General features: G+C 39.9%; 1 protein-coding gene across 4 annotated transcripts in view; it reads left to right on the top strand.

Annotated features, from left to right (window-relative positions):
* Window positions 1-15,504, top strand: part of runx1 (RUNX family transcription factor 1) — an 83,116-nt gene extending 67,612 nt beyond the window's left edge. For all 4 annotated transcript variants that reach the window (XM_042405171.1, XM_042405170.1, XM_042405173.1 and 1 more), the window contains 3 exons: window positions 29-226; window positions 11,466-11,612; window positions 11,710-15,504. In XM_042405171.1, coding sequence (XP_042261105.1) covers window positions 29-226; window positions 11,466-11,612; window positions 11,710-12,257 — 893 coding nt within the window. In that variant the 3' untranslated portion in view covers window positions 12,258-15,504. The remainder of the gene's footprint in view (window positions 1-28; window positions 227-11,465; window positions 11,613-11,709) is intronic.
* The last annotated feature ends 1,100 nt before the right edge of the window (window positions 15,505-16,604 follow it).

Here is a 16,604-nt window from a genome sequence, read left to right as displayed (position 1 = left end):
AAATAATTTCATCTTATCTCTCTCCAAGGTCATCGTCAGAAGATGGATGAGGTCAAGACTGGCTCTCTGGCTTTCTCCGAGAGGCTAACGGAGCTGGAACAGCTGAGAAGGAGCTCAATGAGGGTGACACCTCCTCACCACCATCAGCCCTCTGCCAACACCCGCCAGTCTGCAGCGCTCAACTCTACCACTTTCTCCAGCCCCACACACGCTCAGATAACTGCTGGTAAGAGCCAAAAAGATGACAGTATTAAAGTTTACATCTTACCATCCTCAATCAGGAAAAGCAGCAAAGAAAAGAATTCCATCTTCATAATTAAAATGCCAAAGATTCAACCACTCTGACCAAGACATACTACTGTATGTTGTCTTGGTCAGACTATCATTGGCATTCTGCTATAGAGCTGAAACTTGGTTCAACTGCAGGAACCAATCAACTTAGATGTGAACCAAGTTTTGACAAGCTGCATTTATCAGTGTAACCTCACGTAACATAGCATGATTTTAGGCACTGATTAATTCAAATAGTCCTCTGGAGAAAACAATCACAACATTAAAAAATAATGTTAGAAAGCTGGAAAAGCTTAATAAAGTTAGATTTTGAAAAGAGGCCAAAGAGGGAAGTTTTTCATGTTCTTCATTAGAAGGGAAAAAGACACTAATGATTGGTTTGATGTATTCTTCAAAGTTCAACATCTATTTTGGTAAATAACATTCAGAATTATCTTTTAGAAAGTAGGACATTCACAGGATTAACATGGGATGGCTAGTAGAAAACAAATACATTGCTAATGTTAGCTTGTAACTCAGTTCATGTGTAAAGACATGTCTGAGAGTTTCCTGTTTTCTAAAAGAAGTTTTGAAGGTCTGCATAAATGATTGCCTCATTGGATTGTGTTTAAGCCCACAGAAGCTGCTGCAGAATAGTTTCTCAATGCTAAGAGCTACGGCTGTTGCTAAGAAGGTAAAATGGGTCAGCCATTAATTGTAGGGTTGGTGGCTAAATCCCCCACTCCTCCCATCCACATGTTGAAGTGTTCATAAGCATGACAGTGAACCCCAAATTGGATAAAAGATAACATATCATCTGGCCAGCAGTGGCAGCACTGAGCACACTGCTGCTGAGCAAGCAGCAACCTCTCAGGCTGAAAAATGAAGCCAATGTGGAAGTGCCAAAAACTGCAGTTTGTTGAGTGGCCACTCAAGGCTGGCTCCAAAAGCAAGTCAATCCCTATAGACCCCCATGTTAAAATGCAGAAAAAAATCCCATGTTAAACTTTACAGCAGAAATAAACATGTTTACAGCCTGGTACAAAAAACGGTGTTGGTCTTAATTAATAATTTCCCTGTTCATGACAACTGTACGGGGGGTGAATTTTTTTACAACTCACCCATTTAAATTTTATTAAGCCATAAAGTTATGCATAATTAAGGACATGGCTGCTTTGAGTGACAGGTCACTAGCTGCTAAGTGGCTTGTTTGAGCAACCAGGCTTCATTCCACCCGCCTCAGCTCTAGCTATTTGCTCATTTTGGATTAGCCGGGAGTTAGGCAGAGTCAGGCACTACCAAGATGGCGACGGCCGGAGCTGCCCACTTTGAGCTTCAAAAGTAGCTACAGCCATATTTTTTACAGTCTCTGCTGCTGAACAGCACTCCAGTGAGTGTGTAGCTTAATGCTATACTGTCAAAGAACAACAGTACCTTTTTCTGCTTATACTTCATCCTTGCAGTGTGACTGCCACTTTCATTTACTGCTGCCACTTAAGTGTGACTTTTGGGTGCTTCATACCTTGAGAGTTATCCTGCTGTCACCTGAGGCTGCCAATGCTCCACACTTAATTTAGCTGTAAACAATATGTATGCTGTAGTTTAACCCTGATCCTGAACACTCATACTAAGTATCACAATCCTGGATCGCCATCCTCTGTAACGCAGACATTTAAGTCATGGAGCAGCTCATAAAATTTGTTACAGGGAGAATGTTAAAAATACAAACTCACCAGATGGTAGACAGTCTTCTTATCGACTTATAAGGTGGATATAAAAGACGGGAGGAAAATGTTTTTAAAAAGCCCAAAGAATAAGGTCTTTTACATTAAAGTCAATGCAAACTATGTGAAATCAAAGATGGCGCTGGATGTCCTCCTCACCCCTAACTGGAGTGCTGTTCAGCAGCAGTGTTCTCAGTGCTGCTACTGCTGGCCAGATGATATGTCTTTTATCCAATTTGGGGTTCACTGTCTTGCTTAGGGACACTTCAACGTGTAGATGGGAGGAGTGGGGGATTTAGCCACCAACCCTACAATTAATTGAGCAACAGTCATAGCTTTTAGTATTGAGAAACTATTCTGCAGCAGCTCCTGTAACACAATCCTATGAGGCAATCATTTATGTAGACCTTCAAAATTCCTTTCAGAAAACAGGAAACTCTCAGGCATCTTTACATGAGAACTGAGTTAAAAACATTAGCAATGCATTTGTTTTCTACTAGCCATGACATGTTTATCCTGTGTATGTCCTACTTTCTAAAAGAAAATTCTGCATGTTATTTACCAAAATAGATGTAGAACTTTGGAGATAAATCAAACCAATCATTAGTATCTTTTTCCCTTCTAATGAAGAACATAAAGAACTTCCCTCTTTGGCCTCTTTTCAGAATTTAACTTCATTTTGAGAATGCCAGTGATGCCAGTAGACTAGATGGTTGCTTTAGTGTATAATGAGGTGGTGAAGTTAAAGGTTAAACTGATTATGGATTTCTTTCTCTGGAGGCAACAAGCTTACAACTCTGCACAGTACATTTTTGGATTTTATCTTATATTTGTGACTTCTTGCATGAAAACAACATCTATTAGCGTGAATGACCAAATCATTTTAGCAAATGATTCAACTATCTCTCATATAGTAATTGTTTTTTAGGTTGCAGTCACAATCCTTATATACAGGCTGATATGACTAAAAGCAACCAGATTTTTAACAGTGGCCTTGGAAGAAATGTCTTCATCCTGCCACCTGCCAACACTAATACTGGTTCAGCAGTACTGCAGTTGGCATCCATGCTGCCAAGCACCAATCAATAACTACCAGCTGAGTGTTGAAGCTAGTTTTAAAATGCCTTAAGGTCCTTAAAGTAATAGTTGGACATGTTACTTAGCTTGACATAATACTCGTTCACTTTCTTGCAGAGAGTTTGGTCAGAAGATTGATAACACCCATTGTTAAAAATGAAGCAACAGGCAGGCCTAGCATAAAGACTGGAAGCAGGGGGAAACAGCAAGCCTGGGTCTGTCCAAAGATAAAAACATCTGCCTACCACTTCTTCTAAATGTTGCTGATTAACACATTATAAAAAATGAAAAGCTATGGTTTTATGAGTTTATGTACCAGACAACTTCTTGGAGGTTTTGTATGGATTAAACAAATGAGATATAAGTTGTTAACTAGTGAGCTTGAGATGTGCTGGTAGATGGATATTTTTTATCTTCAGACAGAGCCATGTTAGGTGTTTTCCCCCGTTTCCAGTCTTTATGCTAAGGTAAGCTAACCATCAGCTGGCTGTAACTTCAACATATTTAACATATTTGACAGACATGAGCACCAATAAAGCACCAATTCTCTCTCTAGATAATATACTTACAATGTAAGTGATGGGGGACAAATTGCACAGTCCTCCTTCTGTACAAAAATATATTTAAAAGTTTATCTGAAGCTAATATGAAGCTCCAGTGCTGAGTCAAATCAAGTAGATATCTGTCAACATTACAGTCTTACTATATTTCCCCTGGAGCTCAACAGGGAAACACTCTCCAAGGAAACACAAAGAGGGAATTTGATGCTAAAAAGACACTGAGGATTTTGGCCTCCATCACTTACATTGAAAGCACATTTGGAGGGGATCTTTTAATAGTATGAACAGGAGGAATGATTACAGTGAGGAAAACCTCTTCCAGTATTCATATTGGCACCTGACTGTTGTTTTAATAGTCTGTGCACACCACTGAAGAAGAGGAAGATTTGTCTGGTTATTACTGAATACAAGATCATTTACAAAATTTAACAACAGACAAAAACATTACACTGTGTGTGTGTGTGTGTGTGTGTGTGTGTGTGTGTGTGTGTGTGTGTGTGTGTGTGTGTGTGTGTGTGTGTGTGTGTGTCTGTTTCCCAAAGTTGCCCATGGCTTACTTCAGCTTGCATCAAACCTCAAACCTTGTTCCTCCTTGTGGTTTAAGTGATATCCATTGTGGTATGTGGGTGTGCATGTATGTGTGTGTGTGTGTGTGTGTGTGTGTGTGTGTGTGTGTGTGTGTGTGTGTGTGTGTGTGTGTGTGTGTGTGTACCTGTGAGAGTGTGTCTTGTGGTTGCTGTGGATACTCTGTGTGGCCCCAGAAGTATCTGTTCCTCTACTGCCTTCAGTGGTAGTGACGCAGAGTGTGTTTACGCACGCATGCACAACTGTTGAAGTACAGTTAGAAACAGTGTTTTTTCTATGTGTTTGCATTTGCATGTGTGTGTATCTCTAAGTGAGGAAGCAAGTCATGCCTTAAGGAGGAAATGAGAGTTAGCTGGCAGGAAGTGCTTCTGTGAGAAAAAAATTTGAATACTGAATGTTTAACTGTCAGAATTTGTCTAAAACACCTTGCATTCCTCTAACAAAGAATTCTCATTTCATTTCATGTCTGGTCCACCACTGCTATGATGGATATGATGCATATTGTGGCTTTGTTACTGATTGTTTAAGGAAAGCCTTTGAAGTTTATAATTCTGTTTTGGGGGGACTTACCTTTTGCATGCAGTTTAAAGATTTGTCTAACTGTGAGATTAAGTTTAGTTAAATTCATGGATGTCTAAGAGATTAAAAGCAGCTCTCTTCCTCCCCATAAAACACAGACATAACATCTATGATGGGATCTTATCAAGTTCAGCAGGCTGAGACATCTGTCAATCCAGAAAACACACCCTAAAATATTTTAATATCTACTTCCGAGAACATTTATTCTTAAAACCAATACAAGACATGCATTTGAAAAGGCAAATGTAATTGAAAGTGTAGTTGTCCAGAGGAAAAACCTTGTTTTTGTACTTTGAGAGACAAGTCAGGACTTTTTAACCCCTTAACAACCACCCTTTTTACAGAATTTTTGCCTATTTGGCAAACCCAAATGGAAAAGCTTATAACAGAAGAACTGTAAGGCCACAATGCATGTATTAGGCTTCATTTGACAAGTGACATCTTCTAGTTTCTGGAAATGTGTTTGTTTAGCATGTGGCTAAAACGCAAACAAAACTACATCACTTCAAATAGGGCTCAAAAAAGTGTTTTTGGTCCTCGTCTGTCATGAGTCATATTTGAATAACAATAATTAAGACATGCTTTATGCCAGAACTATGCAGAACACCATATACCTTCTACATCTTGTCAACCTGTATAAAATTCCAGACCTTTAGGCCTAGCCTTATGGGAACTAGGGAGTTTTTAGTTTGTGGTGTCACTGGTGTCCCTGAACCTCTCGAATCATCTCCAATTGGCCAAATTGTGCCAGTTGCTTTTACTCATTACTGTGTGATGCAACTGCTTACAACTGGCTTAAGTAGGTTGCCGGCGACCCGGTGGATTTTAGGAGGTTGAATAGAATTCAATCTAGTCAGCTCTGGACCAACTTATAACTAACTTAACTAAATTAACTACATTTATTGCAAATGGAAGAGTAAGCAAAAATGTTCACGTCTGCTTGATTGTGCTAACTTGTCAATCAGAAGAACACATCACAGGTGTGATATCATGAGAATCATGTGGTCACAACTCATCACTGTGCAGTTAAACAAATTCACAATCATGTAACTCACACAGTCAATTACAGTACATACGGAAACTTCAAACATAGATCAAATACATATGCAAATATGCAAACAATTTTTACAATAGATATAGAATGACAAAAATACAAAGTAGACCTCAAATCAAATTGTTTCCATTGGGGGTAGTCACGCTGAGCCATGACTCCATTACACAGCCCTGCAAACTAAGTAGAAAAGTAAAGTTAAGTAGTTTACCTGTTGGAGGTGTGCTGGTTGTATGCAGCTCTTCACCAAACATCATCATCACTGTAGCTGTTTCTGCTTGTACTATTCCTCCCTGCATTACTGCCTGTTAGAGACAGAGGCAGAACTGAGGGACTGCATAAAGGGCTAGTATAAGATAAATAAGGAGTTTTTCGAACTGTGAATCATGCAAAGCTGCTCTAGTGGAGTCCCAGAATAAAAATATTGAGTTGGAAATTAGCATAATAGGTCCCCTTTAAATATATAAAGAAATCTCAAAACATTAGGAAACAGCAATTCAACATACAAAATCCAGACCATTAAAGGTGCAACATGTAGAATTTAGTGGCATCTAGCAGAACAGACTTCGCAGAAATGAAATAACAAATTCAACAAATCAACAAACAAATCTGGCAATTTGTAGAATGTTGATATTGAATGTGTTGGAAAAATATTTAGGGATAACGTATTTCATTTCTTTTCTGGTGGTTGAGGTTGGGGAAAAGATCATGGTTTTCATTTAATACAGAAAAAGTCTGCAGTGCTCCTCTGTTGTCTAACCATAACCACACACAGAACTCAGGATGCAAACCTTGGTCTCTGGTGGTAAAGTCCCATGCTTTGTAGACCAGAAATATACAGAAATGTAGTACTTTATTCAATCATCGATCCATGAATATAATCCAGTGATTATGTTTGATACCACAATGTAATTGGGAAATATATAAATGTAATTTCTAGGAGACAGGATTATAGGAGGTCCTCAAACAAAGTCAGAGTTTTATTGGAGCCAGTATCTAGCGGCCTTTAGAGAAACTGAAGGTTAATGCACACAACTGTGAAACCATGTCATTGTTTCGATTTAGTATGTACCTGTGAAAATGCTAAAGCTTGGCTAATGGAAAGTTTCCTACTTGTGAGAGGAACTGCTTTAGTCTGCTAGTGCTTCCAGTCTCTTCTCACACTTGCATTTAGGTTTCACTCTTTGCAACAGAAAATCACAAAAGTTTCAGACTGGCAAGGAGCTGAAATTTAAAACAAATAGAAAACGTTAAGTAGTGGTGAGAGACTGAGAACAAGAACTATATAGTTGTGGATGGAGGGAAAGAGAAACAGAGAGGTAGCTCTCTGTGCTTTCTGCGTTCTGTGTTTTCTGATCCCTCTAAAAATTAAAATGGCAACAGGAAACCGTTGTTAAGCCATTCAAGACCTCACTCTCTTTTTCTTTCTTTTCCCCTTTCTTTCCTTTTTTCTTTATTCTCTCTCCCCCGTCATCACCCCCCTACTTAGTTTTCATTTCTCTTTTAATATTTGTCCTCCGTTCTTTCACTTCTCTTTCTTTTTCTCAGTAATACTGTATATGTAGTTCCATAGTATTTTGTTGTGCTTCTAAAATCTTTGTGCGTGCATGTGTGTGTGTACATATTTGTTCATTTGCATGGAACTTGGTGCTTTGGTCTGCACATGTGTGGCAGTGCAGTAAAACTATGTTCCCTCTGCTGCCAAACCGCTCATAACAGATGTAAAATACTCAGAGCGAGTGTCACATGAAAAAGGTCCAGATGAAAAGAAAACTGATGTGGGCTTAGGCATAAAGAATTTAAATGTGTGAACATGATATTCAGACCGTATAAAATATGAGGTGTTACTGTGTTGCAAACTAACAACAAAACAAACCTAGAGAGTGCAGATCTCCGCCAGGTGTGTACAGTCAAGATGGTGGTGAAGATAACAGAAACAGGGATTTATTCATGTCATATCATGCCTAACTTTAGTGGATCATAATATATTGGGTATGGAATTAATCTGCAGATGTTCTGGTTCAAGATGAGACCAAACTTTTCCATGGATGTCAGTTTTTGAGCAATAACAAAGGCCAAAATGTGGCCTGCAACAGACTAGGTAAGCTTTGTTTTTAGTCTAGCCAATTGCCAGACATGCCTTTTGCTATGTTGTAACACATATCGTAAAATGGCGAGGACTGCTGACAAGACGAAAGTCTAAGCTGTACAATGGGCTCATACGGTATGGCATTATGAAATAGGTTTTTCAAAAATTGTGAATTACCGCAACCATGAGAGGTCCTTGAGCATACAGTCATGAATGTGCACAAAAAATATTAGGCTGTTTTGCCTATCTTATGCAACCTGTTGATGATACCCCTCACTGTGTAACAAATATTTATGCTATGTATGTCACAAACACTGGTGCCAATGACTTTAATATAATATTTTTGACCTTAATTCAAAACAAACTGCAGCCTCTACCGACCTTACTTTTAGTATTTTAATATTTGCAAGCCAAAGACTCCCAGCATTCAGTGTTTGCCACAGAAGTTTATGTCATGATGAGCCTAAAACACCCATCTAAACTGTTTTTAGGTGGGTGTTTTGATACAAAAAAAAGTCCAAAAATACACTTAGAATCACAGTTGTTTCACATTATTCATTCATACTGAAGGAATTGTCAGATATTTTGGGAAATATATTTATTTGCATTTTTGCTGAGTTAGATGAGAAGATAAAACTCTTTTATGTATGTATGTGAAGCCTAAGCCAGCCTAGCTTAGCATAAAGTCTGGAAGCAGGGATAAACAGCTAGCCTGGCTAGCAAGTGTAAAAATAAACCCCTTAAAACCACAAACTGTCGTTTTTACATCATAGCTTTTGTGTAGATTATACAAACAAGATAGAATGGGGTAATTAGTAAGCTTTAGAGGTGCTGCTGAGGTTTTCTTTTTCTTTTTCTACCTTAAGACAGATCTGGACTAGCTGTTTCCCCCTGCTTTGAGTCTTTATGCTAAGCTAAGCTAATGCTGTTCGCTGTAGCTTCATATTTATCCTGTCAAACTGCAGCATGTCAATTTTATCTGACTTTGACAACACTTACTACACCACATTTAACTTTTAATAAAGATAAACAAGAATACAGATATTGCACCACAGAGATGCCTGTCTATGTGCTCTATCTCTATTCCAAGCCGCCAACTGTCTATGACTCCCCTGCCCCACATTAGTGCACTCTGCTGGGGGAGAGAAGCCAGGAAAGGAGGGGGCTTGGCACAGGGCCTGGGCTTCACCACCAACCCAGATACAGTACACACACACATACGTCAATGCTTGGGAGGGCTCTTGGCTAGACTTGAAAAGCCTTCATTGACGTCTTGGCTGCTGGGTACAATTTGCTTCCTCGTCTGTCTGCAAATACACACATGCACACACATACACACTCTTGTCTGCAAATCTGTGGGTGATCAGTGCCATTTATTAGACTGTGGGGAAAAGACTGGATTGAATGAAAGAACTCTCTCTCTCTCTCACACACACACACACACACACACACACACACACACACACATACACACACAAACACACAGCCCTCCCCTTCATCCGTCCACCCCCACACTAAGTTAATTGCTTCCTCCCCTCTCCTCCTCTCTTTCTTCTGTTTCTTTCACTATCAACAGCTTCTGTCTCAAGACAAAGTTCATTTCAGTCAGTCTGTATTTAAACACCACATTCTGCACAAATCATGCACTGATAATAGATTAGATTTACAGTTGTCAGGATCAAACCGTGTGCATCAATTTACAACTGAAGTTCTTTATTACAACTTGGGTCTTAGAATCATAATGTTGGCCATCATTTCTATCAGTCATAACACTGCAATCACCAACTTAAAGCTATGATATGTAACCATTCCGCATTAAAATGTCTAAAAACGACTAGACCTATGTTATATATTTTATTGAGTTATGTACTTACATTATCCCAAATGTTTCTAGGTATTTTTCAAACCCAGAGAAATACGTAATTTTAATCAAGGTTACCATTTCATTTGGTCACCTGTCAATAGTGTCATACCCCCTCTAACAAAGAGTATACGCATACAAGATAATACGTCGACATTGTCTGCCAGAAACCGTCATAATTGACTTTTATTCAATTTCAAGCCACATTTTTATGATAAACCTTTTAGATTCTGATCATTTTTAACTATATCTTTTAACAAGATGAAGGATTTAAATCATCGGACGTCTGGATCTTAAGTTATCAGAGAAACAAGTTGAGAGTAAAACAACATATAAAGTAGAAGATGGAGAGACTTTTGACTGAGAAGTGTTGGGCCGTGCACATGGCCAGAACAAAGGGCCAAGCCTGTGTGTTCACACAGCAGCCTGACCCTAGGCCATCATGGGGCTCTCTAAGTCCAGTGAAAAAAGCACCAACTTAGACAACAAGAGTCTGAAACAGACTCTAGCTCCCAGCAGACTTAGCAAACTCGCACCTAAGTGTGACGTCCAGCTTGCTCAATCTCTCACCTTCCATTGGATGAGACCAGCCAACAACCCACGGGGGGTCCTGTCCAAGGATATAAAGTTGAGAGCTGAGCAGAAATCAATGCTTCTTATGTGGCTTGCACCACTTAAGGAAGCAAACACGTACGTACTGTTATTCTTGTTAAGGCCAATAATCTCTCCTTGCTGGTTGAGTATGAGATTTCTTTGTGTTTATTCCGAACATAATTCTCGGATCCCCGCTCAACTTTAGGTGAGTTGACTCGTCGTTTTCCCTGCCATCCGCTGAGAAGACCAGCTGCTGCAACCCATCAACAATGGGAGGACACCAGCCTCCGTTAGGATCCAGCTGTTCAACCAAGTTTGGACCTAACCAACAGACTACACAGTCACCCACTCGCTTCCCTAAACGGTCCAAGTTAGAGGCTACTTATCTTCGATAATTCTAATTAAAACTGTTGCTAATAACCAAACCTGCTCCTAACTGAGTCTCAACAGAAGAATAGAAAAAAACCAAAAAAGCTTATCTTGCGAGTTCACTGTCAATATCACAGGAGACTCTTAATATCTTATGCAACTTGCATTTTTTATTTGCACAACACCAAAACTAACAGGAAATATTCTTTTGATGAAATTGGACTTTCTTTCTGTTACTAGTTCCCCCATTATTTTTACCAGTTGATAAATATTTTAATGATTTACGTGTCATAGAGGGAAGCGGTAACAGGGTGATTTCATTTTTTGGGCTCCTGAAGGGGAATGTGAGAAAGAAAGTTTAGGAACCTCTGGTTTAAATAATCAGACAAAACTATTGGCTTGTTTCAAACCTGTCCCCACGTGACTGCTGTCTGCTTGTGTTTGTTGACCCATTTTACTTTGTTGCATCAATTACTCTGTGTTCCCAGATTCTCAGAAATGATGGACAAAACTACAAAAATAGGATTCAAGTGGTAATAAATGTGGAATTAATATTAATAAATAATCATAAAGCTGAATAATAAAGCTGGTGTGTCAACTGGAAAGAACTTCTCTCTCAACTTATTCTGATGAAAAAGAATTGCTTTACACTTCTGAAAGTTTCAAAGATGAATCTTTCTTTTTTCTTTCTGTCTTACTCTCTCAGATTCCAGACAGATGCAGTCATCTCCATCTTGGTCCTACGACCAATCATATCCCTACCTTGGCCAGATAACCACGCCCAGTGTCCACTCAGCCAATCCCCTTTCGCCTGGTCGCTCCTCACTCAGTGACCTTTCCTCACGACTGACAGGTAACACACACGAGCATGTACACACAGAGAAAACAGAAAGAAGAACATAAGTGAGGAGATAAGTAGGTTGTAACTGTTGACATTTGCTCTCTCTCAGGTCCTGACCTCACAGCATTTGGTGACCCCAGGATGACCTTAGAACGACCTTTCACCTCCCTCCCCTCCTTGCCTGACTCCCGCTTCTCCGACCCCCGGGTGCACTACCCTCCCACTGCAGCAGCCTTCACCTACACCCCCTCCCACAACCCAGTCTCCAACAGCGCCCTCGGCATCACCATGGCAACAGCCATGGCGACTACACCTGCGGGGAGGTATCACACCTACCTGCCTCCTCCCTACCCTGCGAACACCCCCCACCAGGCTCAAAATGGGCCCTTCCAGTCCACCTCCTCACCGTATCACCTGTACTACTCCACCGCTGCCAGCTCCTACCAGTTCTCCGTGATGGCCGGAGGAGGAGGCGGAGGCGACTCACGCTCCCCGCCAAGGATCCTACCACCATGCACCAATGCCTCCACAGGTTCGTCCCTACTGCACCCCTCTTTGCCCAATCAGAATGAAGGGGTGGGTGTGGAGGTGGAGTCCAGCCACAGTAGCTCCCCCACAAACATGGCAGCCGCTGAAGCTGTCTGGAGACCTTACTGAGCCAGCTGAGGTGGTAGACTAACACTTTGAATGACGCACAGTGGTTGCGCTCATATAAGGTGATCTCCTGGTCATGTGATGACGGACACCAACAAGGGCAGAGCAAACTGACATCATTGAACACATAAATACGCAACAATCCAAAATATGATAGAGAGACATGAAAGGCAATAAGTCTAAGTAATATAGTCTAAGTAATATAATTGACAAAGATAATATATCAACATAAAGATAGATCTCAAACTCGGAGGCTGAGTGGTCACAAAACTGCTCATCTCAGTTAAAGTGTAAGGCCGGTGCTATTGTATACTTCTTTTACTGTCAAGTAATCTCATGAAAAAAAACATACCCAATAATGTGTTAGTTCATCTCTCAATACTTTCTGACTTCCCCTCATGTCTTGCCTGTCAGCTACAAGCCCATTGGTTTTGGGCCCACAAATATAAAGTTTCATTTTTTTAAAAAAATGCTCAATAATTTCTTCAAACAGTTGGACACTGTAGTTTTTAACAAACATTTCTCAGACAAAAGGAAGTAGTGCATTTGTCAGGGACTATTTTTAACGGTGGATTAATCCACATTTAGCACTCTAGTGAGTACACAAAATACTTGTTAGTAAATCAATTCATTGTTGGTTTGGCTCTGCACATGAGATTTGTTGAAAATAAGAAACATATAGAATATCACCAGACTTCTCCTTTAAGGGACCACCTGTAAGTTATATTCACTTGAGTGTGTTCCATATCATTTATTGAAGATGCATTTCCTACACGTTTTCATCAGTCTTCCACAGTACAGAACATCTGCTAGTTAATAAGCTGATATATTTTTGTTAGCAGTTACATGGAGCACTACTTGATGTGCTCACCAAAAAATCCAAAATGTACCAGATCATATCGGCAATGTGACTCGAGAGCATGGAGTATGCGTTTATAGGGTGCAATCGGGTGCTACAATAAAGTCATGATGACTTGAAAGACTCTCTAAGACTTCTGAAACAGCTGAAAGGATAGTCTGGTATCATCCAGTGGTGGTGCCCCCCAGTTAGCAGCAATATTAATTGCCACCTATCAATATTGCTTTGAAACTGCTTTGACTTTGTTTGAATTGTTCAGTGATAGTTGGTTTGTCATTTTTGGAACAAAAACAAAACAACAAACAGAATGACTGACAGGTGCGTTAACCAACAGACAGCGTCAAGTGGGGCTGAGCTGACTCGTTAGGTTATAAAACCAAACATCCCAGTGTCACTCCGCACACAGAAAGGGACACAAGACCCCAGAAAGGAGCTTCTATAAAATGAAGGATATTAAAGTGGACAGAAACATTGAGAGGCTTTACACTGACAAAGTGCATGCAGTAGCACTTAACTGATCAATTCATCTTCCTTTGTAAAATAACAGGACTTCTTCCTCATACATGTTGTTGGTGTTGTGAATAGATGATTTGTTCTTGCCAAATATTGTGATGGCCTGTTTGTGTTTACCTTCATCAATCCATCCCTCCATCTTTGTTTCTTCTCAATGCTTTCACCACTCCTGTCTCATCATCGGTGGACATTTTTTGAAAAACTGAGCCCATCACCTCATAGGCCCCTAAGGCTGACTTTATCCTCGCCCATCAAGATAATTCATCATAAATTTCAACTAACCTTATTTTTTAGCGACCCTTTGACATTTTGGCAGATGATTTTTGTCAAAAGTATCAGCTGAAATTTGGGGTTCAGTGTCTTGCTCAAGAACACTTCGACATGTGGGCAGGAGAAGCTCGGGGATCCAAACAACAACCTTGTGATTAATGACCGAATTGCTCTACAGCAGTTCAACAAGTTGCTTGATTGAATATTTATTGTTGCATTGATCAAAGCTACATTTGATGGGACATTTTGATCAGATTTCTACACTAACACAGACGACAATGTTGAGGCCTAAACTATGTCTCAGAGGAGGAACACATTGGCCACACTGGGCCTCATGCAAGAAACATTTTCATATTTTTCTCCTAAATCTTTTTTGTGTGTGATTCCAAGTCAGATTCAGCAAACTCTCTTCACTCCACAAACTTGCCATAATTTCAGCCTAATAAATACATACATAAATACATGAGGAGGTGCATGTTAATGTTAGCATATCATTAACATAATCAACGCCCCTAAAATTGCCATCAAGGGCAAACTGTTCGCTTCATTCACAAATTGTTACCAAAGAGTAAAAAGAAGACTTTGATACTGCAGAGCTGAAATCAGCAGACAATTTAGCAGTGCTAGCATAGCAGTAGGGAACCCGAAACAATTAGAAAATATGAATCCAGCTGTCAGCGATATGTGACGACAGCAGCACTGTAGTAACAGAAATAAAGAGGGAATGCTTTGACATGATGTTAGATACTAAAAAATGTCTTTCTAAACCAAAGCACTCTGTGACTAATATGAGAGGTATTACATGTGACTGTCACAGAGATATTAGGGGAGATATTATTATAGCCTACAATAGCTGATGTTACACTGCTACACAACATGATATTGGACAGAGACCTGCAGAGAGACACCGAGGCAGCTGTTTACAACTACTACTGAAATGTAGACGCTGTTGTGCTGAAATGTGACAATACAAATCATCAAATCTAGTTATATATTTTATTTCAGTCCATTTCAGCAGCATATTTAAACTCTAAATGAATTCAGTTTAAGGCATTATAATTTCAAGTCTAATGTTTTTGCCCTGTGAAGAACACAGACTGTACAAGACTGGTACAACATGTCTGGACCACTTGTGAATTTCGTTCCTACCTCAGAAAAAATTCTACGTCCGAGAAAATTGATGAATGCCACAAATTTTCTGAAATCCCTCATACATGCCACAAAAAATCTGTTGGTACTAGTGCTTCTTGCATGAGGCCCACTGTCTTCCATCAGCAATTCTACTCAAAAATGACTTATTGTGGCCTTCCACTTCTCTCATTCCCTCACCACACAGAGAAACTATTACAGCATGGAGTTTTATAAAATAGTTTAATTTATTCCTATGAAACCATTTTCTGTAGCCTTTCATGCATCTGCATGTATGTGTGTGTGTGAGAGAGAGAGAGTGTGTGTCACATTTGCCCATGATCCACTGTTAAAGTATTGTATAAAACCATGGCTGTAAATGACACCTGCATTTGATCATGCTTTCATCGCCCTTCCTCACACACATTCACACTCACAGCAGTTTTGTTTTGACAATGTTGATCGTGCAGCATCAAGTTTCTCACATTTGGTTTTGATTTATATAAATATTCTTGTGAAGAAAATACAACTGTTTTCTTGTATTTATTGAATGTCAGACTTCTTTATCTTTCTCCATATATAAAATTCTCTCCTGCAGGCTGCCACCGGTATCCATGCCAAACCACCCCCACACACCACACATACACATACACACATTTCATCCTGCTATTCCTGAACATGAAGGAATTTCTACAGGCAAACAGACATGCCCTAGCTTGCCTTCTCTGCAAGTTTACACTCACACACACACACACACACTGGCTGCTAAATAAAGGTGGGGTGGTTGCAGCCAGAGTTCACAGTATAAAAAGCTGTTGTAGTGCAGGCAGACATTGGGAAAACGAGTGCACAGTGTGGGTAGAGTATCATGTTAGTCAACTTACTTAGAACATACTGTAATGGACACCAAAAATCATCAATGTGTTTACAGAGCGTATTGGTTTTCATGCTTAACACCTTCAATACTTGAATAAATGGTGAGCCACCCTAGTTTGTGGAGGACTTCACCTGTTCAGGCAGCCTTATCAGCAAGGACCGCAGAACACATCAAGACAAGGCTGGGGAAAGCCCAAGGTGTGTTTTCCCAGCTCCACAACATCTGAAAATCCAAACAAATGTGCCAGTATGCTTCAAGGAAACTGTTACACACAAAATGTTGCCCAAACACGTCTAAAAGCAAAAGTGTTAGAAAAAATGTATAGTTGCCATCATAAAGGGATGAGACACAATAAATTTGTATAGACAGAACATGATAGAAGTATTGCTGCGTAAAGCTGGTATGATTGTTGGTTTCAGAAAGTTAAGGGGTCAGTATGCTTAAGATGAAGTATGCGTCAGATAATTGAAAAGCATCTGAAACCCCTTCCCCCAACACCTCTCCGAAGTTGGAACATTTTTGTAACTTTCAGAAACCGACAATCTTACAATCATGGCTACTTTATACAGTGATGGGCCAGGTGTGTGGAGGTGTGACAGTGGGCAGGACTTTTGTCCCATACTCTTCAATCTGTTACACAGCTACTTCTGTCACAATGTTCAAACGACTGCAACACTGTGAATGTCTTTGTGGGTAGACTGTC

Source organism: Thunnus maccoyii, chromosome 24, assembly GCF_910596095.1.
Source record: "Thunnus maccoyii chromosome 24, fThuMac1.1, whole genome shotgun sequence".
Taxonomy (NCBI): Eukaryota; Metazoa; Chordata; class Actinopteri; order Scombriformes; family Scombridae; genus Thunnus; species Thunnus maccoyii.
The sequence above is the reverse complement of the archived record's forward strand: the minus strand, read 5'-3'. Positions and strand labels throughout refer to the sequence as shown.